This window comes from Coregonus clupeaformis, unplaced genomic scaffold, assembly GCF_020615455.1.
Source record: "Coregonus clupeaformis isolate EN_2021a unplaced genomic scaffold, ASM2061545v1 scaf1046, whole genome shotgun sequence".
Lineage (NCBI taxonomy): Eukaryota > Metazoa > Chordata > Actinopteri > Salmoniformes > Salmonidae > Coregonus > Coregonus clupeaformis.
Window position 1 is genome coordinate 87,562 of NW_025534500.1, and position 27,370 is coordinate 114,931.

Sequence of the window (27,370 nt, forward strand, 5' to 3'; positions counted from 1 at the left end):
ACAACTGGGAATCAAAACCAATTTATAAATTATATGAATCTGATTAATAGGGTAGGTTGTGATTTTACAAACCATTTGACAGAAAATGAATAATGCAAATCTAATGACATGTTAGGGTAAAATACATATTACTCATATGGCAGGATTGTGAGTCTGGCCTCCCCTGATTATTCACAGACAAGACACAGTTGTGAATAAGCAAGTGGAATCTATGAAAAGCAACAGACTGGATGTTAAGATAAGACTCCAAGGCCACTGGCTGACCCAGATCCTCCATGCCTCCTCCACAGAGCCTGGGCTGTCTACTCACACCCTCCTACCTAGCATTACGCAATCTCACTGAGCGTCAGTGGGCCGCCCCACGCACTCCTTACACAATCTCTCCCTCCCTCTCGCGCCCTCAAACAACACAGCAGGAAGAGGAGGGAACACCAGAATATCTTCTATTCAATGTAACAAGGTTTTTCACAACAATAACTCTGCATGAAACGCTTTTTGTATTATATTGCTGCTGGGTGACTAACGTTTTTCAGAAGCATTATAAACAGAATAGTGTTCTTTAGAGTGAACTGTTTTTTGGGCACTACTATAAATTGTGATGCAATTCTGAGGTTTGATATTCAATTTAAAATATACTCTATTTTCACATTAACAATGACTTTAGGCCTGAATTGACTTTTGGCATAATTATGATATTCATTAAATTTTTTGTGGAGAAAATGTATTCTCTTGGTAGTGTATTGACTAAGATTTTTGTAAAGATGAGCAGTTTTTCAGAGTATTTTGGACTAGAGAAGGCTTTGCTCCAGTGAGGGAGTATTGTACACCCTTGGTATGTATTTACACTGATTGTCCCTGTTCACGTTTTTTCAATATATACAAAACTTTCTTGATACAGAAATAAATACAAAAACAGACAAACTGTGTAACAGTTAAGACAACAAGATCATGTAAACATTACATCATAATTGATATCATAAAAGAAAAGTTCACAATATTTTTTTGCATAAAATAAATATGCTATTTTTGATGCCAAGAATACGTATATATTACATATGATTTAGATTGCATGAAGAGTAAAATAATACAATTAACAACCCCATGTGGATGGTGTGAGAATACAAAAACTGAAAGAGTTTGAAGGCACTTATACCCATTAGCTTGCAATGTCGACCTGAAGAAAAAAAAAAGTGCAATGCATATACAAGCTTAAACATTATGGGACAAGAAATGCCATTGAATGAAGTATAATTCTAGCATGAGGCACTAGAGTGCATTTTAAGCGCTTAAGCGAAAGGTAATGGAGGACAATCTTTGGAATGTATGTATTAAAAGATTTGCATTACCAATTGTGAAGTAGGAGAGGGAATTTCTATAACAGAACAACTGGAATTGTAAATACAGGCCCCCACATCCCTATCCCCCTCACCCTCCAATCCAATTTGCTATAGATCCGCTTCACCCTTCACCTGAAGTACCTCATGTGTTCTAAATATTTTTTTCAGTCCTTGAAAAAGCAACAGTGTGATGGAATCTGAGGACCACTTCATCTGCGCAGAAGCACTGCAACCACACTCACGCACTTGAAAGTGCAGGCAGACACACATAGCACACAGAGGTTTCAACAAGTCACTAAATTCAAGCCCCTCTCACACACCCTGCTTATGCCTCCAGTCAAACACAGCAGTCAAACATGAAAAGTTGCTGTGGAGCTTTGATTGGAGTTGACCATCATTTCTATCTTCTTCACATACCCTCTTCATCCACTCTATCGGGTGGGACTTCAGGGAATGGGATGGAACAGGAAGGCCAGGGAGCTACTGTAGGAGGTCAGGGAGTGCAGGGAGAGGTGGGTTGGGGATGGCACACTAGGGGGCGCCGTAGTGTCACTACACATCCACATGGGTAAGGTGTCTGGAGAGCGTGTGTTTTTGGCAGCTCCGCCCCTAAAGGTTAAAAGTACTCCGCTCCTCCTTCGGGGTTTGGCTCTCTGTGGAGGGGAGAAATAGTCCATCCGTATCACAACATACACCACTTGGCAAACTCTGGTAACCTTACAATCTCATTAAAATAAATTATTCTTGTTGATGTTTGAGTAATTACAAGGAGCACTGATAAAATAATGAGTCCCTGGTTCTGAAGAGCAATTTGTGAGAATCCTCTCATAAACACAGATGGAGACAGAGTCTACAGCCCTACTTGTCTGGCCTCAGCTTACATTTTGTGGTACTGCGGCTCTTCTTGGAGGAACTGGGCGCCGGTCCTGTTGTAGTCCACCGGGTCGGAGTGAGCCTTGCTGAGGTACTTGGTGTTCTCGTGTTCGCCTCCATGGCTGTCACGTGCCGACCGGTCCTCGGTGTAGTCGAGGGGCGCCCCCTCCGAGCCGTCCCCCTCCATCTTCAGGAAGCCCCTGTGACCGTCCTCCAACGAGGAGCTCTCATCGTAGAAGAGTAGGCTGCGGGAGCGGACTAAACAGACACAAACGGAGACAAATAGAGGATGTTAATCACTGCCTTGATCCTCCAAACACTACAAAGGAACATAGAACCATTCCTATATTGTAAAAAATGAAAATGAACAGTAAAAAGTTGGGTTATTTTGAAGAATGGAATGGTTTTGAGCAGGACGGTCATCTGTATTCAGCAGGTGTGTGACGATCATGTGAGTTCTCCAGGGAGAACAACTCATTACAGCTTCCTGTGCCATGCTGACCTCATGTTTCTAAAGCAACCCAGCCCTCACCAACCAATTCTGAGTAGTCAGTAGGTCCATGTATGATTTCCATTTTGTTGTCATTAAGCTGAATATTATAACAGAAGGATATTGTGATTTCAGCTAACATACTCGCCTGAGTCTGTTGCTTTTGAAATACTACAAGATAAGATGTAATGCCACATTGACGTGTTATTCAACTACACGATGTTCCCTTTTACATTATTTCCAGAAATGCTGGCGGGCAAGCAACATATGACCTGAAAATATGTGGTATGTATGGGACAACCAACTAAATACTTTGTGTTTCTCATGCTGTAGATGGTAGACTATTCTAGGTCGGGAGTTTTCCGAACTCGGGTCCTGGGGCCCCCCTGGATGCACGTTGGGTTTCTAGCACTACACAGCTGATTCAAATAACCAACTCATCATCAAGCTTTGATTATTCTAATCAGCTGTGTAGTGCTAGGGAAAAAAACAAAAAGTGCACCCATGGGGGGCCCCAGGACCGAGTTTCCTGAAACCCTGTTCTAGGTGACAGGTGAGGGGAAGGGGACATACCCTGGCTGGCTGTGTAGACATCAGCCGAGGGGAGGGGCGAGGAGGACTTCACGGTATGGGACAGGGAGGAGAGCTCAGGCAGACAAGGCACAAGGGAGCCCAGCACCAGGAAAAAGCACAGCGCCACCACCTGGCGGGAGGGAACCAGAAACCGTCAACATGAGCGACATAAGCACAGTGTGCTAGTGAGGTTCTGTTCTCCAGCTGGGAAGGCTTTTGCCAGTTTGAGTTTATGGGGTCACCTCAGTGTGTTATAGTAGAGTAGGGCAGGCCATAAGCCAGTGACCCTGTCCATTGCAGTGAGTCTTTTCACAAACAAAGCAGTCATTTTCCATTTTTGACAGGCATGACTATCCGGTCCACGGAACACTAAACACACAGTATTTTAAGTCAGTGGGTAGTACAGAAAAATCCCCACATTTTTATGGGAATTTGCATTGTTTAGGAGAGTGAGAATGACGGTGCATGTGTGTATGAGAATAAATAGTATGCAAAGTACCATAAGGCATGTTCCTGTTTGCGTTGAGGCCATCTTGCAGGATTGGGGCACTTTTCCTGTGACCAGGGCTTGGAGTTTCTGGAGCTGCTGTAGTAGAGTTCTGGAGAGAGGAGGTAGAGAATACATGTTTCAGATTGACTAATAATACAACTGTATTCACTTACAGAATCTACAATACTGATCCTCATGTGAACTTAAAACATGTTCTCCACAACCATCCAGCTTAGCTCCAGCTGTTGGATAACACAAAGCTAGCCTCGCATATAGTACACACACAAACACGCACAGATGACTGACAGTGAAATTTCCCAGAAATGTATTGTAAATCCAAAAAATTATCCCTCTCCATCTGGCTATTTCCATGACTTTAGAGTGAGTACAAAGTCAACTAAGATTGAACATAAAATAAAAAAATTACAAAAACAATCATAATTGTCTGGCTCTTCTGAGCATCCAGGAAAAAAGATCATGTGAGGATAACACATTGAGGAATCAGAGCTGGAAATTATATAAGACATCTGTACTCTAGGTGTGAGCCATGCTCCCACAGTCTCTCCCGCACCACAAAATACAAGCTTTGCCAAAATAGAAAGCAATTCAAAACCACTAGCAATGCAGACGCCCACCGGACTCTACCTCCTCCATACATCTCCCCTCTCCCTCTCCCTCTCCCTCTCCCTCTCCCTCCTCTCCCTCTCTCTCTCTCTCTCTCTCTCTCTCTCTCTCTCTCTCTCTCTCTCTCTCTCTCTCTCTCTCTCTCTCTCTCTCTCTCTCTCTCCTCCCCCCCTTTAGACATTAATTACTGCATGGTAGACAGGCATGAGTGTTGGGTCAGGCTGCAATAAGAAATAAAACCAGGTGAGCTTTCATATTTTCACCACGAGAGGGAGCATGTTGTACACTAATGCTAGAAAAGACATATCCAGTGTTGGCCTTCACATTACCCATGAAACTATTTGCCATAACCACAATTTGTGACTATAACACTTGTATAAAGTTTAAACACATGCAAACAGCTATACTAACTTTATATTGGTCCTTTGGGATACCCCAGATACACTATAACAATTTGCATGCTGTTAATACCAGAGATTGAAAATACAGTATATTCTGATAGAAGAAGAGCTTCATACAATGGTCTGTTTGGATATGAAGGTGATTATATATTTTTTGTCAAATCTTAAGAGGATAATTCTCATGGAATCTCTGGAAATTGAACATTAACGTCCCATATGAGGAATGTCCATTGCATCATCACGTTTTGAATTGAATCATGGTTGGTCAGTGATTGCACAGTTGTGATCTATAAACCATATTGTTCCAAGGGACTAAAATAGACTGTGTAAAAGAAAAAGAAAAACACTAGTAGATCTTGACTGGGAAACATCTGCATGAGGGACTCTGTGACTCCTTTAACTTCTCAAGAGCTACCTTGGCCCTCCTCATGAACCAAAACTTTTCAGCCTTTATAATTTTAAGTACAGCATACACCTAGTATCCAGCTAACTGTATGCAAGATGCATACATCACCAGTAAAAAAATACAAAAATAAACTTGAGTACATTAGGACAACAGATTGCTTGTTGGGCTGCTATCTTGCATTGACAGATAAACCCATTTTGTCCTCTCTTTACCAGCCAAGGCATATGCTGTTGGAACACATGCCCCACACGTTGTTGCTAGCTGGCTCCTGTGTGTTCTATTTGGACTGCCTGCTAGGAGCTGAGTCAGAGGGATCTGTCTTTGTAGGAGGCCTGTGGTTTCCTTCTCAGGTTTCAAATTATTATGAGGCAGATTCGAGTGAGCACTTTTTTGAGATGGTTCACTCTGTGCTGTAATTAGGGAGAGGTATACTGTCACGCTGTTACTTTGATCCAAGCAACTTTAAAGGCCCATTGTAAATTAAAGGCTGGCACAGTATAGTATAGTCTGTGTAGTCTGTGATGCCTTTTATTGAGCCCAATAACTTGCATTTGCACAATGGTCAACACTGTGAAAATGTCCCACCTAATGAAGGCTGTCGTAGTCACTGTTGAGTAGCAGTCAAATCAAAGACAGGTATCATGATTAGAAAAAGTTATCCAAGGCTTGCTTGAATCTTAAAATGGTTGTTCAGGGATGTGTCTTGCATCACTCAGAGCGTGCTCACACATGCACACACTCACACACATAAAGTCTGTCACTCAACGTCATGGCTCACCTGTTAGCACTCTCTAGTGTTTCCACCTTCTTCCACAGGTCACTGTTCTCAGACGTGTAGTTCTCCACCCTGTAAGACACAAAGTCACATACATACATTCAATCTGCACCTAGAACAACATAGAAGAGTGAGACAAATGCTTGCTGTGCTGAAGAATTAGGCTGTTTGACTGGCTGTCTGACTATTTGGAATATACATTCTTGATAGGCATAGTGGTAATCCTATAGTAACCTCTGTACCTCTGTAATGTACTTAGGTCTTACATATTAACTAAAAAAACAACAATGACCATGGATGGAAAGTTTCCTGGTAAAGAACAGTGCTCTCCAGAGGCCTTTGCTAGAGTGGACTAGGAGTGTTTGATTGTGTGTGACTCAGATGGCCCTGTGTGACCACATGCTTTAATGGACAAACGCCATTGGCATTAGCTAAGGAACAATCAAACAATGAAGGAGTGAAGAAATGAAAGAAGTGGAGAACAGGAATGACGAAGAGAGAGGAGGAAAAAAAGTTGGCAGACAGGAAAGGGGATAGTGTCCTACTTTTTCTCCAGGCACTCCACGTACTCCTTCTTCTTCCTGCGACTCTCCTGGGCAGATATCTAGACAGAGAAGGGAGATAGGGCTCCCCAAATCAATAACAGCTCATATGATAAAAGGGAGGATATTAAAATATTAATATTGCCCGTGGAAACACTACTTTGAGATTACAGGTCAAAAAAAGTATTGTGGTTACAAATAGGTTTTCTTGACTGAATCTACATTTTACTTTCCAGGATGTAAGGGTGGGTACCTTATTTTTGATTTTCCTGCGCACCCTCTTCAGTGCCTTCTCCTCGGTCTTGGTGAGGGGCAGCTTGTTGGGTACGGGGTAACCTTCAGCGATCAGGGTGCGTTTCTCCTCCTCTGTCAGCATCAGGGGCCCTGAAGTGCCCTGTAGCTTCTGTGGAGAAATAAGGACACATTTTATGAATTGGTTATGAATTGGGGAATCTATGGTACTGTGTGTATTATCTCTGTACACCAGGGCAGCTCCTAATGAAACGACTAAGGTGCTGGTCGGGGTCAGTGTGAGGATGTGGATATGAACTCCTAATATGTCCAGCAGCTGGGTTTGTCTGCAGCCCAGCTCATCGTGGGTGGCTCTACTGACGGGAAGGGCTTGGAGCTAGGCCGGGGAACCTCCTTCACTGATAGGGAACCATCCACAGTACTTACGTGTGGGGCGGTAAGGAGGGGTGAGGAGGATATGGCAGCGGAGGAGCGGGCCTGTAGGCGGGCTGGGCTGGAAGGGGGCATGGAGTGGGGGCTCTGGGATCCATCACTGTCACTGCCATGGCTGCTGGGAGGGGTTGGGGGGAGCTGCAGCTGATCATCTGTGGGAGGGGGGGACAGAAAATAGGGTTCCAATGGTTATGAAATGCATCACTTGCAATATGACCCATATGCTCAAAGCCTTTGTCCATCTAACCTCATGATGATATACAGTCACTGTATAATGAGACAGAGGGGACAAAAGTCTGACTTCATCTGTCGTGTGAGATCGAGCTGAAAATAGTTAATTTAACTTAAACAGTGGAAAGGAGCGGTGCAAATCCAGACCTCATAAAATGGTCAGTTTTGCCAAGACGTCCATAATTAAAATGGCAAATGACTTCCAGGACAGAGCCAGTTCAAACAGAGAGACAACTTAATTCCAGTAAGTAAGGCAGCCAGTGCTACTCTTATTCGTATTGCTTGATCCCATCCTCCCATCCACTTGTCAGCAGTAAGCCTCTGTGTAAGTATCTGAACTGAGCTCATACAGGGATGGAGTGAGGACTGTGTTTTCTTAAGATATCTGTGCCAGGCAGAATTTACCCCGACATAGTTCCCAAACACCAGGCCAGACCCATGCTGGCATGACCCATGCATTTAGTTTGGTCTGAGTTCAGAGTACACAGGACCCAGGTTTTATTCTGTTATTACTGGAAACGGAGGTGAAGAATGGGAGAAAATTGACTTTGTCAAAGGCAGAGGCAGACACAATGCAGACGTTATTGTTCAGACTGCACTCTGTGGAGGGAGGCAGGGCTAGACTGGACATGTGCTGCTGCTGGCTTGTGGTTACTGAATATAAGATTTATGGTCAACCAGATGGGATTCAGTCTTATATGGAGGTATTCCTCTGCACCATGAAGGCCGTCGCTGCAACCCCTGAACCAGTAAAAGTGTCTCTTTAACCGGGCTACTTTAATCTGCAGGCTGGTGGCTGAACAGGTCCAGCTGCATCTCTACAGGTGTATCTGGTCAGTTCTAGTTTCTACTCCAGTTGAATCCCTCTGTAGCTGAGGGCAGTCATTCCCTGTCTCTCTGATACACCCTTTAAAAAGATTGGGCAATCTGATGCTCCAGACAGAAATATTGAAAATGCGAATGCCAGATAGTATCTTGGCACATCAAAAAAGGCATTAGTGTGCAGAACTAAAAATATTGCCATTCTTGAGGAAGGGATAGAAGAGGAGAGGGAACAGAATCCTCCCTAGCTGGTTAGATCAACACTCAATCACCAGCACCACTACTCTAATAATATACCTGCAGCTTTGCGTCTCAATGGGCTTTTTCCATCTACCTTCATTAGCAATTAGATCAGAAAAAGACTACATGAATGAACAGAGACAGTCTCGTCTCGTATGTGTAGGAGAAAAATGGAAAAGGAAAAGCTAGCAGGCTATAATTGGAAACACTTAATATCTGAAATGAGCCATCACTAATAGTGTTTCATAGTGAAATACCTATTAGGAAAATAACACATTATACATAAAAAGCAACACTTTTCATTATGTGTCACACTTGCTTGCAGTAATTGTTATTCCCATCCACCACAGCCTAGCCATTTACAATCACTTTAACTAATATTGACTAATTCAGCTGAACAAGAGAGCGATAGAACATGCAGGAGAAATAACATGCAGACCACTGTCTGGAAGAGGGGTCACCGGTGGTGTGTCATCAGGAATACACTGTAGTGAGTCACTGTGACGCACGCTTCATGTCGGGTTTTTCTACCCCCGTATAAATAACACACTTGTAGAAGGCACTATGGCAGAATCAACTGGAGGTAACCGCCTGTGACACCTGCACATAACCTTTAAGATGAGAGGTAGGTCTTTGAGTGTGTAAAGGTCTCAAAAGAAACTGTGGCATCTAAATACTTTAATGAATGGTAACTTTAAAATATTAAAATATTTCTTAGAACAGCTGGATACATAAGCCCTTAATGATGTTTTAATGTCTTTAATGTAATCTTGCTTATTGTAATGGTTCTCACCTGAAGGGATGTTGAGGAACTGGTTGACCTCTCCAGGTTCATCTTTGATTGCGGGCGTGGGGTTGAGGTTCAACTCTTTGGAGCCCTGGAATAAGAGAAATAGTATTATTAACAGCCTAGTATTTGTATATGACAAGAGACATTCCAAGTGGTTCTGACAGTAAACACAGCTGAAGACGGTTCAAAACTATTTATATAACTGAAGAAAGAGAATCCATCTCCACCAATGGTTCTTGGAAGGGATCCAACTGGGAACCATGTAGCCAGGACACTCACCATTTGGAGGCCATTGGGCTACAAGGGTGAGACTTTTATAGTTCATTCTTACAGCTGGAACAAATTGGATTACCGTACCCTAATCCTAAATATTCACAGAACTTTAAATATCCTATAAATTTGAAGATGTTCAAACTAAAATAACTATTGTGAAAAGAAACGCTAATCCAACTGTAATCATGTGTACAGGGCTATAGGCCTGGGAACCAGTGTTAACTGGTAATAGCTGTGCTGGGGTTCACATCTGACTGCTAAACCCCACCTCAGCCCCACAAACCATGAATTACTCCCATGGACAATGATGCATGAGTCACAGTGCTGGTCCTGTAGGGGTGCACTGTGTGAATGGTTTATTTCCTCCACTTACAACCTCAGTTTCTTTTCCTTTTAATGATCACATTTTGACCTACATTTTGTGTAAAAAAATTGATTTTAGGCTGCTGTTCCAGCAAGACACTAGACTCCAAATTCGAAATTCATAGCTCTCCTTCAAACAGCTCAAGTTTTAGTTGAAGAGGAGAAAGCCATGAGATAGTCTTATGGCTTATAAAGAGGCTTAGTATTCCATAGCTCTTGACAAGCAGGAAAAACGCTTTCCGTAGTAATGGATTAGGATAGGTTCTAGGTGATAGGTTCTATGGCTGCAGTTTCTTACTGTATCCTCCGATGAGCTCCTGTGAGGTGGTGGGGCGAGGTTGAGAGGCTGGAAGGATGAGTTCCCCATGAAGGGGACTGTAGAAGAAGGCTCTGCCTGTTGATCAGGCTCCTGCTTTACCAGGATGGCCGTCAGGTCCTGGCTGAAAGACCACATTCCTTCAAACTCTAGGGTAAAGAAAAAGAAGACAGGGTAAACTAATTAGTTGTATGTCTCAGGGATATCATTACATACCTAGCCATTCTGTAACATACAGTACTTTACATGAAGACCATCAGGGGCTCAAACCAATAAGCCCCCTGTGTATTTCAAAGGGACACCTTGGGACACTACTAGAGGTGAGCAAGGTTGGGTGAGAGATCAGTGTACATTAAAGCAGCAGGTGTGACGCACATCTACAGAATGGATCCTCTTTATGATCCAGGGCTAATGCGAAGCAGCTGATTTTGAAAGCCAATAGCTTAAACTTAGAGGACTCTCTGCCTCCAAAATGAGTTTCCTCCTCCGTTAATAACCTCTGTGAAGATGGCAAACAGTGAGAACCCAGTGAGTACAAAGCCTCTCCTGAAGAGGGGCCGTACTGCAGTTTCAAAGTCAGGAGTAAAAGCACTCACAACCAGGGGTCCTCGTTAGCAGCCTGGTTTTTCCCTCATTTGTTTGCTGGCACCACGATTGGATCGATAAAACATTACAGAGGCTTATAAAAAGGTAGTAGGCAGGCTTTCAAGTTGTGCTCCTTAACAGAAGACAGGTTGGGGTGTGGGCGAGAATCCCATGGAGAGGAGAGGAAAGGGAGCAGTGGGAGACTGATTATGGGGAGGGTGTAAATCCCTCCCCCACTGGGGTTTTATGTCCACAGACTTTACCCCACGGGGGAAACCCGAAGTGGCGTCAAAATCTTCAATCCACTCAGCAAAGTCTACTGTATTGGCAACCTTGGCAACATCCTAAATTGTCCACAAGGAATAGATTACATTTTCACTTTGCTAAACACAATAAATAATGGACTGTAAGATGGGTGAAATATTGCTTATTACATGACAAAAAAAAGGCTTATTTTACAGTCGTAACAACTCCCTAGGATTCTACATCAACAAGTCATGGCTTGCAATATTATGATGAGGCCTTGGCTTTTCTAAGGGAAGATTCCATCAGTGAAGCAACAGGATGCACTGAATGAATGCGACCAAGGACACCGCTAACTGTAACTGGCATGTCATTACAGATAATTGATGCAAACCAACAGAACATCCAGGTCATTTTATGTACAGTATCTAGACATGACATTATTATATTCAGTAGCTCACATCTCAGAGGATGATTGCCTGAGGTAGAGTATCTCATGATAAGCTGTAGACCACACTATTTACCTAGAGAGTTTTCCATTTTTCATACATAATTTCTACCAGCATGTTAAATGTGCAACCAGAGGAAGAAAAACTCTAGACAACCTTTACTCCACACACAGTGATGCGTACAAAGCTCGCCCTCCATTTGGCAAATCTGACCATAATTCTATCCTCCTGACTCCTTACAAGCAAAAACTAAAGCAGTAAACACCATTAAAAAGTGGTCAGATGACGCAGATGCTAACCTACAGGACTGTTTTGCTAGCACAGACTGGAATATGTTCCGGGATTCTTCCGATGGCATTGATGAGTACACCACATCAGTCACTGGCTTCATCAATAAGTGCATCGATGACGTCGTCCCCAAAGTGACCATACGTACATACCCCAACCAGAAGCCATGGATTACAGTCAACATCCGCACTGAGCTAAAGGGTAGAGCTGCCGCTTTCAAGGAGCGAGACTCTAACCCAGACGCTTATAAGAAATCCCGCTATCCCCTTAGACGAACCATCAAACAGGCAAGGCATCAATACAGCACTAAGATTGAATCGTACTACACCGGCTCCGACGCTCGTTGGATGTAGCAGGGCTTGCAAACTATTATAGACTACAAAGGGAAGCACAGCCGCGAGCTGCCAAGTGACACGAGCCTACCAGACGAGCTAAACTACTTCTATGCTCACTTCGAGGCAAGCAACACTGTAGCATGCATGAGAGCATCAGCTGTTCCAGACGACTGTGTGATCACGCTCTCCGTAGCCGATGTGAGTAAGACCTTTAAACAGGTCAACATTCACAAGGCTGCAGGGCCAAACGGATTACCAGGACGTGTACTCCGAGCATGCGCTGTGTCTTCACTGACATTTTCAACCTGTCCCTGACTGAGTCTGTAATACCAACATGTTTCAAGCAGACCACCATAGTCCCTGTGCCCTAGAACACTTTTGGTTAATGGCACAACACTCTTAGCCACTAAGCTACCTGCCGCCCCCCTGTGGTCATGGCTCACATCAACACCATTATCCCAGAAACCCTAGACCCACTCCAATTTGCATACCGCCCCAACAGATCCACAAATGATGCAATCTCTATTGCACTCCACACTGCCCTTTCACACCTGGACAAAAGGAACACCTACGTGAGAAGGCTATTCATTGATTACAGCTCAGCGTTCAACACCATAGTGCCCTCAAAGCTCATCACTAAGCTAAGGACCCTGGGACTAAACACCTCCCTCTGCAACTGGATCCTGGACTTCCTGACGGGCCGCCCCCAGGTGGTAAGGGTAGGGTAACAACACATCTGCCACGCTGATCCTCAACACGGGGGCCCCTCAGGGGTGCATGCTCAGTCCCCTCCTGTACTCCCTGTTCACCCATGACTGCATGGCCAGGCACGACTCCAACACCATCATTAAGTTTGCAGACGACACAACAGTGGTAGGCCTGATCACCGACAATGATGAGACAGCCTATAGGGAGGAGGTCAGAGACCTGGCCGTGAGATGCCAGGATAACAACCTCTCCCTCAACATGATCAAGACAAAGGAGATGATTGTGGACTACAGGAAAAGGAGGACCGAGCACACCCCCATTCTCATCGACGGGCCTGTAGTGGAGCAGGTTGAGAGCTTCAATTTCCTTGGTGTCCACATCACCAACAAACTATCATGGTCCAAACACACCAAGACAGCCGTGAAGAGGGCACGACAAAGCCTATTCCCTCTCAGGAGACTGAAAAGATTTGGCATGGGTCCTCAGATCCTCAAAAGGTTATACAGCTGCACCATCGAGAGCATCCTGACTGGTTGCATCACTGTCTGGTATGGCAACTGCTGGGCCTCCCACCGCAAGGCACTACATAGGGTAGTGCGTACGGCCCAGTACATCACTGGGGCCAAGCCTCCTGCCATCCAGGACCTCTATACCAGGCGGTGTCAGAGGATGGCCCTAAAAATTGTCAAAGACTCAAGCAACGCCAGTCATAGACTGTTCTCTCTGCTACCGCATGGCAAGCGATACCGGAGCGCCAAGTCTAGGTCCAAAAGGCTTCTTAACAGCTTCTACCCCAAAGCCATAAGACTCCTGAACAGCTAATCAAATGGCTCCCTGGACTATTTGCATTGTCCCCTGTGTCGTGGCCCTGAGGAAGCTTCAGGGTTGCCTTTGAAGTTTACAGGCAGGTCAGTATAGTTAGTGGGACTCCCCTCACTCAGCATCTAAGTGGATTGGGGCAGGGCCTGGGAGCTCATTAGCCAGGCTATGAGAGGGGATGGCAGTTTGATCTCCACACATTACACCTAGGAGGAGAGCAGTAAAACAGCTAGACACCCCCTTTTAACAGCCAACTTCTTTAACAATGGGCTTTTTACAGTGATTGGGGCAAAGGGGAGGGGGAATCAAATCTGCATTGGCAGCAGTGCTCTCTGGGTGTCTCTGCTCTGTCGACAGTTTGTGAACTTGACTGCTATGGTAGTGCTGTGCTTCTACAGTCATGGTCAAAGGTTTTGAGAATGACACAAGTATTGGTCTTCACAAAGTTCGCTGCTTTAGTGTTATGAGATATTTTTGTCAGTATTTGCAGTGTTGCAGTGTTGACCCTTCTTTTTCAAGACCTCTGCAATCCGCCCTGGCATGCTGTCAATTCACTTCTGGGCCACATCCTGACTGATGGCAGCCCATTCTTGCATAATCAATGCTTGGAGTTTGTCAGAATTTGTGGAGTTTTGTTTGTCCATCCGCCTCTTGAGGATAGACCACAAGTTCTCAATGGGATTAAGGTCTGGGGAGTTTCTTGGCCATGGACCCAAAATGTTGATGTTTTGTTCCCCGAGCCACTTAGTTATCACTTTTGCCTTATGGCAAGGTGCTCCATCATGCTGGAAAAGGCATTGGTCGTCACCAAACTGTTCTTGGATTGTTGGGAGAAGTTGCTCTCAGAGGATGTGTTGGTACCATTCTTTATTAACGGCTGTGTTCTTAGGCAAAATTGTGAGTGAGCCCACTCCCTTGGCTGAGAAGCAACCCCACACATGAATGGTCTCAGGATGCTTTACTGTTGGCATGACACAGGACTGATGGTAGCTCTCACCTTGTCTTCTCCGGACAAGGTGTTTTCAGGATGCCCCAAACAATCGGAAAGGGGATTCATCAGAGAAAATGACTTTACCCCAGTCCTCAGCAGGCCAATCCCTGTACCTTTTGCAGAATATCAGTCTGTCCCTGATGTTTTTCCTGGAGAGAGGTGGCTTCTTTGCTGCCCTTCTTGACACCAGGCCATCCTCCAAAAGTATTTGCCTCACTGTGCATGCAGATGCACTCACATCTGCCTGCTGCCATTCCTGAGCAAGCTCTGCACTGGTGGTGCCCCGATCCCGCAGCTGAATCAACTTTAGGAGACGTTCCTGGGGCTTGCTGGAGTTCATTTTCATGGCAAAGAGGGACTTTGCAATTAATTGCAATTCATCTGATCACTCTTCATGACATTCTGGAGTATATGCAAATTGCCATCATCAAAACTGAGGCAGCAGACTTTGTGAAAATTAGTATTTGTGTCATTCTCAAAACGTTTGACCATGACTGTACATGCACACTTTCATATTGACATTCAGTGGAAAGAATGTGTGTGGCCATGATCCCATATGAATCGATTTCATTAGATTCCATCCGTTTGTGGATTCCATCCATTGTTCCATACATCTTACTGGGGATTCCTGTATTCTTTTTGGGGCCAGTGATTTAACGTTCCATGTGTGAGACTGTGGTTTTTAACACACTGTTTAGTCCAATGTTATGCATTCAGTCTATCCTAAGCCCAAACTCTGTGTGACGCAACCCTTTCTGAGAGCCAATGCAGTTGCCCCCCTTCTATTCCCTGGCCCAAAGCACAAGGGAAAGAAAGGAGAAACATTTCCAGCTTGGAGTCATTGCAAGGGCTGCAGAAGCCACATGGTGTGTGTGTGTGTGTGTGTGTGTGTGTGTGTGTGTGTGTGTGTGTGTGTGTGTGTGTGTGTGTGTGTGTGTGTGTGTGTGTGTGTGTTGGCTGACTGCCTGGAATGCCCTGACTTGCTTCCTTGATTCCTCCAGGGTGGGCAGGGCTTGGCTGGGAGTGTACTATGTGAGCTTGGCTCCTTGGATGGGTTCTCTGTGCGGCACGGGAGCGTCAGGAGATAGGGCAGGAGCGGAGAGCGCGGATACAAGAGGAAATAGATCTGATATAGCTATTCTAGTGACGTAGGACTTATACTACTATCAGACTAAAGACCTTGTACCCCTAGCAGTCCTGCTGGTGGATCTCTTGTTTTGGTCCTGAAGTAATATTTAGCCAAAACATTGTGCTGTAGATGTATTGTTTCTTGTTTATTTTGGCCAAAGCATCAATAAATTGCCAATTAGCTGGGAAGAAGAGAACTAATGATGAACAAGATCAAAGAAGAAGAACCAAAAAGAATGCTTTTCATACCTGCTTCCTCATCCATTTTGATGGACATGGAGGGGCTCTGGGGAGCAGAGTCTCCGCTCAGAGAGTAGCTGTGTTCTTGCTGGATGTCAGGGTTGGGTGGGTCCATTTCCATGTCCAGCAGTGGGTTCCTGTCGGCCAGGAGGTGGTCATCAAAGAAGCTGCTGAACAGCTCGTTGGAGAAGTCCTCCATCTGCTCCGAGAAGTGCTGCAAAAACAAAATCACCAACAAACATTCATCACATTGGACCGCCTTTAATCAGAAAATGATGTAATCGACTCCCATACCAAAATATACAAATGTATGCCTGCTCTTGGAAGTATGAGTCATACCATTTCACACATGGAGTCCTTGGGTTCTATGCATTAGGCCACCTGTGCATGCTTCAGTTTTTCCACTACTTTAGTTTAGCTAGCAGACAGTGAGTCACTGCTGGTGTGCAGAATCAGAACAGCTCTATTAAAATCCCTAGGGACACAGTCTGGTACTCTGGCTGTGCTGTTTTAGATAACCCCTGTATTCCACATTACAGACCAGTTCACATTTACTTTCTCTACACTCCACCTCCTCTCAAACCAGCTATGCCTAATGAATACCAACAACACATACCACTAATTGCATGTCAGGCACAATGATCAACATGACTAGCTATAATTAAAAACAGGCCAACAGGCTCCACACGTTTTCCCAGATGTGTAACAGCTATGCTCTAAAGACTTTATATCACCCATGTTATGCAGAGGGGAAACACAATAATAGCTAGAGCTGCTATAAAATACATTTTTACAACAGTAAACGTAATGTGAAGAATGCAGATTATTTCATACCCATTATCTGGTTGAAATAAATTAATTGAATTACAACTCAGAAATAATAGAAACCCCATAGATGGCGGCTGAACTGTGGAGTCAACACATGTATGACTGTATTAGTCAATCCAGAGCCTGAAGGGCTTCATGATTTGCATTGAAGGACATCAATATCACAGACATGTTGAGACATGTTGAATCACCCTGAAAATAAGAACATTTGTGGAGATTTGTGTTTAATTTTAACATATCTACATCTTTAATTACATCAATTGCACATGAATGCTTGCTTCTGGGTATGGCTTTGAAGGTAGGTTGACATTAATCACAGTGAATAGAATTCCAGAGCCACCATCACTCCATCTCTTATCAAAGAGATGAAAGTTGTTCATGTACCTCACCAATGTACAGTATGTGAGTTGTATACCTTTACAAGTATGAGACATGTGCAACTATTCACAGTACAGCGACCTGTGGGACAGTTTATTTGCTGTAGAGGGGAGTGTCTGAGGTATGACCTGTAACCCAGGCATGAGAGCTGCACAGCTGTCAAACAGAAGGCAATGAACGCCGCCTACAGCACCAAAGACATGCCTGTTTCACCATGTGCTGGGCCTCTCACATGCCTAAACATTGTGAATTCTGTGACAGGAAAAACAACATAGATCGAGCCCTGGCCATGTGTGTATTTCCACAGAAGGCTGTATCATCATACAAACAAAATATCTACATTTGTTGATAGTATTTAGGCCTAACAGTGTTAGACCTTTTGAGATGATCTTCCTAGTGCAGGTGAATCAATTTCAATCAGTACTACACATTCACCCTAATTGTCATGTTCTCATGATAAGGATTGGGATAAAGTGCAAGGGAGTCCATAAAAGGCTCACTCTCCTTAGTTTGCTCCTACATTATCTATGTACACAAAACTTAACCGGATATCAAACACCATTAAATAGAGCTGATGTCGGTCGAGAGCAGCATATGCTAAAGAAAGGCACACTGGCAATACTAGATGATCCGGCTTATTTATTGATGCAACACCATTGCCGTCAGCAGGCACACTAACCACTATAGCTGAGTGCGCAACAGAATAAACAGTCCCACCCAGAACCTTTCATGTACAGCAGGAGGTTCCTGTTGTGCACTGTGTGTGGCGGATGTGCTTGCGGACCAAGATAATCCAGACTGAACTGAGTGATATGTTTCACTACCAAGCCAAGAACAAGGTGGCCATTATGGTGGTTGGAAAAGACAAACACAATCACAATCTGTATATTAAACATATAAATGGTTGGTTTTGCGGGCTGCAGGTTGTAGCCTCATTCGGTTGGATCACTGCCAGAATTTCCCAAGCAAATTTGAAATTTGGGGGAGTTAGCTCCTTTGAAAATGAACAAATACACAAACAAATTGAAAACTATTTTATAAAGTCACACAATATCACTTCAGCGCATGCTCCTGTGCTAGAGTTTCTCGGTACTCTGGTTCAGTCTGTCATGGTGATGATGATGCAACCGTTGCTGATGCAAGCCCTCAAAAGTTTCACATATGGCCTTGTCCTCAGCACCCCAGAGACCAGGATGTGGAATTTCAGAGGCAGACAGAGGGACCTTTTCTCCCTCATGGCACTTAAATAGCATTTTAAGGAGACCCAATTACTGAATTTGGGTCATATTTGGGACGTAATAAAAATAACACTTTTTCTTGGTGGAGTTACTATGAAAATTGTTTGCACATGAACCCACTAGAAATGTAAGCAGGAAAGCCAAAAAGATCACAGTTCTTTGGGAGTTGCCCCTCATATGAAATTGTCTCTAGATTGCTAATTATGCTGTAGCCAGAGCACCAGACAGCAGGCTTTGAAGTACACCAAGTCATACCAAGATGGTAATTGCATGCAAAATGATTAAGGGAACATTTTGATTCTCAGCTTAGAATGAGACAGAGAAAGCTTGCTTTTTGAACAGCAAACAGGTCATGAGAATTCATTATAGTTTTGGCACTCAAGTTCTTCTCTCGTCTATCATTTTAGCGGTGATGATGGCAGACAATAATTACAGTGGTCTGTCAGAATGGGATGGGAAGAGAAACACGCTTAAGCACCTTGAGGGAAACATATCTTCCCTGTCTGGGGTGGAGAAAATACCCTTTCTGCTGCCCCAGATGTTCCCTCAACCCTCGCTGGCCCATCTCGCCATCTGGGGCAGCTGGTACAGGTCTGGACAGACAGGAAGCCCCATAGAGGGGGAAGGGCTGCTGGGTGCTACTCTTTCTGGAAGCCCTCTCATTAAAACTCTCTGTGGCTAAGAGAGAGAAAGATAGACCACTATGCTATAAGGAACCGAAGAGGTTAAAATGCTCCAGAGAAACTCGACTCCCAACTCTACACCACCGCCTGAGCAATTAGGCTCTGGAGCGTTGTCTGTGCAGATACCTAGCAGCCTGTCTAAACCACTTTGCCCTTTAAAGCAAACTATGATAATAGATGCAGGAAGTCCTCTGCAGTTATGGATTTGGAAACCAAATTGTGTATTTTCAGAAACCACAGGCACAGGGATACATGTACAGAATTCCTGGGAGTATTGTACTAACTGTGATTGCAAACAAGGAAAGTGTTTTGTTTGGCTTGTTCAGAAAGGGTGGAATGTTAGCATATCTTTCTGCAACATTCTAGACATTCTACCACACACTAAATAAGCCCTATAAACCTACCCTCCTATCATTGAAGTTGCTAGTATTTCTAGTGAGGCATAATCATATCAAGTATTGCACTCTCTCCTAGCACACAGTATCACATTTGGTGAAAAGAAAGCATAAATAAATGTCTTAGCAGTAGACTTAGTAAACGCTGCACTGAAGTCAAGCAGCTCATAGTAATACCAATGTGCTTCTCAGCATTCCTTCTGGTGATACAAAAACGATGTCAGCTCTGTGACCAACCAGAGCGAAGCATGCAAATTAGCCAGGCACTTGCAGAAGGAAAACTGGAGTGCAAGGTTCGCATGGAGCAGCACAGCAGCAGGAGAAAATGTGCGTTTGTAAAAGGAAAAATAAATCGGCCAATAAAAGTTTGGGCCGGGGGCCCAAGCCAAGAAAGCTGCTAGACTCTCAGATCTACAGGAATTACTGTTATGCAGCTCAAATGTGGCTGGTCTGTGGAGATTTGCCCTTGTTGCTGTGAGAGGAGAAAGAATAGAAGCAGCATATTAGCATATTTATAAGAACAATTATTATTTGAAAAATGGTGCTTAAGAATGCAGTTAAAAACTGAAAATCAACAGAGAACATGAGCACCATATGACTGTTGTGATCTGGGCTATGTTAAGTTTGACATACAGGAAGAATATCTAGAAGACAAATGCTACATTAGAACAAGAGAGGAGGAAATTCCAAGCTGAAAAGCATATGCATTCAAATCAGCTGTGATCCATAAAGTTCACTTTTGACAGCTTGACCTAATCTGACCTCCAATGAAAACCTCTTAAGTAAGTGCAAACATTTGGACTTGAGACTGCTCCATCCAAATGTTCACATCTGCAACTTTAAGGGCCTGGTCACATGTCTTCGCTTGTCACATTGCCGCTGGCTCCCAAATTGGACCAGATGCTACAAGATTAGCCTGATATGCGTCTGATGCTTTACAATTTACAATTTATGTGCATAATGCTAAAGTGTGCACACCTGAAGCTCTTAGGATAAAGGTGCAGAGAGGTTTTGAATGTACTCCACATCCCCTGATTCTCATCTACTCCCTGCTGTTTGAGGAAGACATTTGGAAGTAGCGCTTCCATTTAAATCAGAATTACAATGATGTCCAACAAAATGACATAAGTGTATTAGACACAATTTACATACTGCTTGACATACTGTATTATGCATGTAATCACTGGTATTTCTAAAGCTCTCAAATCAACCAGACTTGACACTCACTGACTCCTGCTCCTCACTTTAATTTATTCATCTAGTGTTTAGGTTGAGGCAGCAGTCCCATGGCTTGAATTCCCCTCTGCATGAGCAGCGAGTGAGCACCCTAAAGTATAGAGTAGACCCACGAGCTCCCATCCCCCACTTTCCCTGAGTGGAAAGGCCTGGTTTCTTAATTCCAGTGCAGATGCTTTCTTTAGCAAGCAGAGGGGTTTGAAAACCACAACCACTGGAGACAGGCTTCTGTGTGTCACTCTGACTGGTTTCCTGACCTTTAAGGGACTGTTTGGATCCATTTCGAGACTGTGATAGATTAGAGGAAGCCCAGAAAATATTATTGTTGAGGGGAGATCACCTTCTCACTGAAGCTCCAGGGTCCTGAGAGTCTGGAGTTGTACTTTGCTGTGGCATCTGTGGCCAACCAAGTGGACTACAAAACTAAAGTCACTTTAATCACTTCTCAATATTATCTCCAGCTTGCAACCTCACAATTTTTCACTGCCTGTTGCACTTCCTGTGACTAATAATTGACCTTAGAGCACTTAATAGACTAAAGTGTGAACTTCAAGTACTATCTTCTTGAATAATCAAAATTACCATTGGAAGCTTTGAAAGAATCTACAGCCTTGTGCCAGCAAAGGTTAACACCAGTCCACAATGTTGACTCAGTCTGAGAGAACCAGCGAGGCAAGGTATGAATGAACTGTGGTCGAAATGGGTCAGGGAACAGGAATCCAACTGTTATATTTGAATCCAATTCATATCAGTATGACAGTCATTCAAAGGTGATAACAACCCTGTTTAGTCTTATCCTTCCTATAAGTCATAAACAGATAATGAGCCAGATAGCTAATTGACTTCATTTGGTTACTAATATGGAATGTGGCTTTTCAGACAGGTTTTGTCTGACAGGTACAGCCAGTCATACTGCTCCAATAGAGATGTGTAGGTGGATATGACAAAAATACTTACCTAGAACTGTCCCTGCTATGTGTCCTGCATGCCTCTCCCTGAAATCTATCCCTGAAAGCTCCATCCTAACAATGTGTTCCAGATTAAGTCTGGCTTCTTCTGTTCATTTACAGAGCTGGTTACCAGACACTACAACAGTGGACTGATTTACAGACTGAGAAAACTGCCCACCAGCCTTTTATACAAAATAAAATAGATTAAATTGACATATCTACTTGTCTCTGGACACTCGATAAGCCAAACAACTCACAGTTCCATTTAGTACCATATAGGCTAGTCGAAAACCACAAGGCTAACATTCATAAGGTGACTTATGATACAATGCTGCAGATATCTGACTCTTTGTAAGCTTGGAGGATGGGTGGGTACTTCAACTACAATGGGCATGATCCTCTTATTACAAGATGGTAAACAAAGTGATACCTTCAAGGATGTGATGAGAAGGAAATGGGTGAAGGAAATACTCATGCAGAAATAAGATAAAGTACATGAGAACTGCCCTGAAAATAGGCTATAGGCTAGGTCCAGTTCAGATTTGTGGAAGCTCTATTACTCAGATGTCTAAATCAATATACTATTTCGGAAAGGCCCATAATATAGCTGGAGGCTATATTTCAATCTATTTCAAATGTATATTGATAGAGAACACATCATTTCTGGTTCTAAGATGTTCTAAAATCCACATTTTCATGGGCCTACAGATGTTATTCTTCTAAGAGCAATAGACATGGGCAAACGATTTTTTTAAACAAGTATGACCGGCATTTTTAGCAATTCAGTGAGGACAATATATGAGGCACGCACCATCATCAAAGACAAAACACTGACTGGTTTGACAGTACATGCTTTGTAAATTGTGGTCCTCTGTAGCTCAGCTGGTAGAGCACGGCGCTTGTAACGCCAAGGTAGTGGGTTCGATCCCCGGGACCACCCATACACAAAAATGTATGCACGCATGACTGTAAGTCGCTTTGGATAAAAGCGTCTGCTAAATGGCATATTATTATTAAATTGATCACAGCCTGCAACTACCACAGGTTAGAGATTATTTCCAGGGTGTGTGCTCTTCACCTGACTGAAAGGCACCACCACACCTTTGCTATTCACCTCAGAGACACAGTTGAAGGACTGATAATAGCACCTTGAATGCTTAATCTTTCTCATGACATCTTAGTTCATCACGTTTCTCTTTAATGAGCCTTCCATGACAGACACACATTAGTATTTACAGTACAGTGCCTTAAGAAAGTATTCACACCCCTTGACTCTTTCCACATTTTGTTGTATTACAAAGTGGGATTACACAATGTCTCTGCAATGTCAAAGTGAAAATAAACTGGAAAAGAAAACATTGGATTAATGGAAAATAAAGTATTCAACCCCTTGAGTCAATACATGTTAGAATCATCTTTGGCAGCTGTGAGTCTTTCTGGGTACGTCTCTAAGAGCTTTGCAAACCTGAATTGTACAATATTTGCCCATTATTCTTGTAAAATTCTTCAAGCTCTGTCAAGTTGGTTGTTGATCATTGCTAGACAGCCATTTTCAAGTCTTGCCATAGATTTTAAGCCAATTTAAGTCAAAACTGTAACTAGGTCACTCAGGAAATTCAATGTCGTCTTGATTTATAATAAAACTAATCACTGACTGATACACTATTATATACTAGCATTTTGTCTGAATTCGGCCAATGCTTGATTTATAGCAGAGGGTATCAATCAAACTACCTCACACCTGATCGAGTTATAGAGTATAATCACTTTATTTACCACTTGAAAGTGGAAGTTTGTAGCTGGGGTTTATGTTCCTTAGCAGAGAACACATGTAGCAGAAAGTGTAAATGATTGTGAAGATCTAAGAGCCAATGGCATGCCATTTTGGTAGACTGGTTTCTGTCTGGCTTCTTTTGCATGCATGCATGAATTTTCAAAATATTACATAACTTTGTCATAGCCATCCATTATGGACTGGCTCCAAAAACAGCAGTAGGAAGCTCAGAGCAATGAGTCCCTGTAGGAACCTAGTGAGAAGGAATGCAGCTAGATGGGCCCTTTACCCCCTCCCCCTGCCAAAATGTCCTTTCCACCCCCACTCTACATTAGTGTGTCTCGACTGCAAGGCCCCGACTTGCTGGAGTTTTTGGCATGCCCAGTCACGCTCCATCACCTATGAGCAGAACTAGCCGCTGGCTTGTGTGGGCCCCAGGTGTGTTGGCCAGTCACCTGCCAGCTGGGATCACCCCTCTTCCACACAGACACAGAGACACACACTTGCAATACGGCACTTGCAGGTGCAGTTCCATTGTGTGCATCCATGCAAGTGAATATTTAACTTCTGTAGTTAACTACAATATGCTACTGACCTTTTATCTGATAGAAATTGGTCTTATCATTTAAATAAAGTGGGATAGACCAGACTGCCAAATATGAAGATAACCTGCAAACTCATTACAAAGTCGGTAATCCATGCAAAAGGAATGAACACCCTCTGACACATTTCTGAAAGTCGTATCACAAGAATATGCAAATCTCCACACCATAGGCATCCTAGGTAATGTGGCCACACTTTCTGATCTTAACAGCTACACAATAGCCTGCAGCTTATCTGATTTACCCACCCATGCAATTACCTAAAATGTAGGGTGTTTAAGTGCTTGGCAAGTGTCATCAAAGGCAGCATACGAAAACCCCAAGGCAGCCATGGAATTCTAACTCCAAGCTATAAATAAAAAAGTAGCACACAGAAACCTAAACAGTTGAAATCCTTAAATGACCCACCTATATTTAAACCCCAATAATAGTTGGTAAAACAAACACTGCCTATTACTTGCCTCCCCCTTCTTCCAAGGCTGTCAGTGTGTCATTTTGTTGTAATTTTTAAAGGTATAAAAGGGTTCTTTCACTGAAGAGGCCCGGCCTGAACCTCATCGCTTCTGCCTACAGAGGGGCTTCAACAGAGGTCTGTGCAGGGGGAAGCAGTGGCAGACCGGTGAGAGGTGCTCACTGCACACACACAGAGCCTCATTCACTCTCATACAGCACTGAGACGGCAGTCAGTTGCTAGAATCTGAATTTATTCACACTAAAGACAGACTGGTCCTCTCCTCCCTGTCTCTGTCCCCTAGAAAGGCCCCACCACAATCAAGCCATTGAGGGCCAGGGGGCAGGCTTGCTACATACCCTCACAGCTGGGAGAATGTGGAGGGACATCTGGGTCCATTATAAGTCTATCAAATCCCCATTGAGAGCACCCTCATCCTCAAGTGTCCCAAGTGCATTAAGTCGCTCTGGATAAGAGCGTCTGCTAAATGACGAAAATGTAAAATGAAAATGTAATGCATTACTAGTTGAGCTGATGTGCTGATTCAGTGTGAATGCCATTATGTCACATAATTTCCCATTCATCTGTGTGAAGCATTTCCAGTTAAACCTCTGTATGTCCTATAGGTGCCTGGATACGATGAAACATTGACCCATTGGGGAGTAGTTAAAGATACAAACCACCACCACTCTCTCCTCAGAAGAATGAGTCATCATGGAACATACAAAGCCTAATGGGATCCTTTCCAGATTGCTCACCACTTCTGTAATAGCCCATTGGTTGGTCCAGTTTTCCACCAGCTAGTAACAATTCTGTACTTAATCTCTTTGTGGTGGGGATGTTTAGTCTTGGTACAGTTTGTCATTTTCCAGTGACATTTACTCTTGATCCCTGTATGTAATGTGCTGAATATTTAACTTAACTAAGAAATGGGGAATATTCTCTTCAATTGGATCAGAGTCATTTATTGAGGGCCATCATAAAAGTGTGATAGTTTTCACATCTGTCACAACAGTCTTTACAAATGCACTGAAGCCGGATGCATGAGCAGGATCAACTCCACGTAACACGCCCACTTTAGGTCCGGCACGATTGGGAAAGAGAATTTGCTGAATTACACAGCTGAGCAAATTAAACAGCAGTAGCATACATGCCGGCTGTTTATCTTTCGTAATCGTTTCAGACACGCATGTGACGAACCCAGCACCGTTCTCTGACGTGCATTGGATATTTGCAGTGCAGACTCACAGCTTAATTCATCCATAAATCAGGTTATTACAGCATAATAAACACATCTATCACAATCGAGACAGAAGAACACTGCTGACACCGTAGACATTGAAGCATTCATCGCATAGGCTATAGGCATACAGCCGAATAATAGATCAAAACATCTGGAGAATAACAGCGACACATGATTTACGTTGCATTACAGTTTGTCAATCACTATGTGCGTAAAGATAAGTGTTGATAATATGTAGACTAGAAAATTAACATCTGCACATACCACATTGTTGAGAAAATCCCCTTCATTCAAATCCTCAAGGTCCAACAGGTTGGCACTGGGGAAAAGTTTATCCGGGGCGAAATTGTCCAGAATGGTGTCCATAAGTGCAATTACTATAATTAAATTCTATGATAAAATATATTTTCACAAAAGCAATAGAAGGTAAATAGTTTAAAATGTTAAAAACGGATGACAGCAGCTGTTTTAGGCTACTCTGTTCTGAGCTGTCTCTTATACAACTATAATTTTGTTATGCATCCCCCGACTCAATAGGTTGTTGTGCTTATTAAGATACTATTTTAGATTTTATATGCGTTATTATGATGTGAGGTGTCCTCCTCTAGTTCAATCAAATCAGTGACATCCAGCTGCGCTCTGTCTCTAAGGAACAAATCACTTGATTAATATTCATGATGGTACTGCCCCACGTTCTCTGCACTCATCCCCGCCTCTTTTTAAATTTTTAAAGAAGCAGTAGCCTCGTTTTTCGCTGACTCTTCTCATAGCTTTGGGGGTATTTTGAGTGGCATGTAGAAAGTGCAAATCTCCAATGGAAATGGAAATGTAGCACAATCAATCGGAAATGGACAGCTCATGGTGCTGAAAGTAGATACATTCGAGTAGGTATAATTAATGTAATCTGTCCTCATTTAATTAGACTTTGCTAACAAAAAGAGGGCTTTGTGTTGGAGCATATTTCTTCCTATTTAAGAAATGAGGTAGGCCTACCTGTTTGACAGAAGAAATTAGGCTATAGGCTGCTATATCTATAGATTTGTTGGTCAATTCCTCCACCCACCATGCACTCTTTAAATAGCCTACCTCCATGTCAGTGAAGGACTGTTAAGACTAGAATTGAAGGGGGTATGAGAAGGCATGCCATAGGCCTACCTTTTATTAAAGAAAATAGCAGTTTAAGATTTAAGAAAATGTTGAAGAAAATAAAACTGAACTGATTATCTCTAACAGCGCTTTGGTTCGCAATGCTTTATGCTAGAAACAAGCTGTAAAATACATGGGAAAGACATGACGGATGCATATGGGGATATCATGGTTTCGTTTGTTTGACATTCAAATGCTGACTTTGCTTGGGAAGTCATCTAATTCTGTCACTATCAATTGATTAAGATTTTCACTTTCTGTACAATAGAAGATGTTTAAACACAGACAGCTTTTAGGGAAACAAATATGATAAAATGAACACATAGGCCTATCTCTCAGTCCATTCTTAGCCTGTAATGTCGGTAATTTGTGTTGTATAAAAAATATATTCTGCTAATATGTATTATTATGTAGAATTGCATGAAATGTT

General features: G+C 43.2%; 1 protein-coding gene across 1 annotated transcript; it reads right to left on the reverse strand.

Moving 5' to 3' along the window:
- Window positions 1-1,037: 1,037 nt before the first annotated feature.
- On the reverse strand, window positions 1,038-26,407 carry LOC121559955 (cyclic AMP-responsive element-binding protein 3-like protein 1). Its single transcript, XM_041872982.2, has 12 exons — window positions 26,059-26,407; window positions 16,026-16,230; window positions 10,213-10,379; window positions 9,282-9,366; window positions 7,190-7,347; window positions 6,765-6,914; window positions 6,515-6,573; window positions 5,973-6,041; window positions 3,773-3,872; window positions 3,274-3,403; window positions 2,219-2,468; window positions 1,038-1,990 (listed from the first exon to the last, which is right to left on the reverse strand). The coding sequence occupies exons 1-12, from the start codon at window positions 26,158-26,160 to the stop codon at window positions 1,954-1,956; spliced, it is 1,512 nt and encodes a 503-aa protein (XP_041728916.1). The 5' UTR covers window positions 26,161-26,407; the 3' UTR covers window positions 1,038-1,953.
- Between the last annotated feature and the right edge of the window lie 963 nt (window positions 26,408-27,370).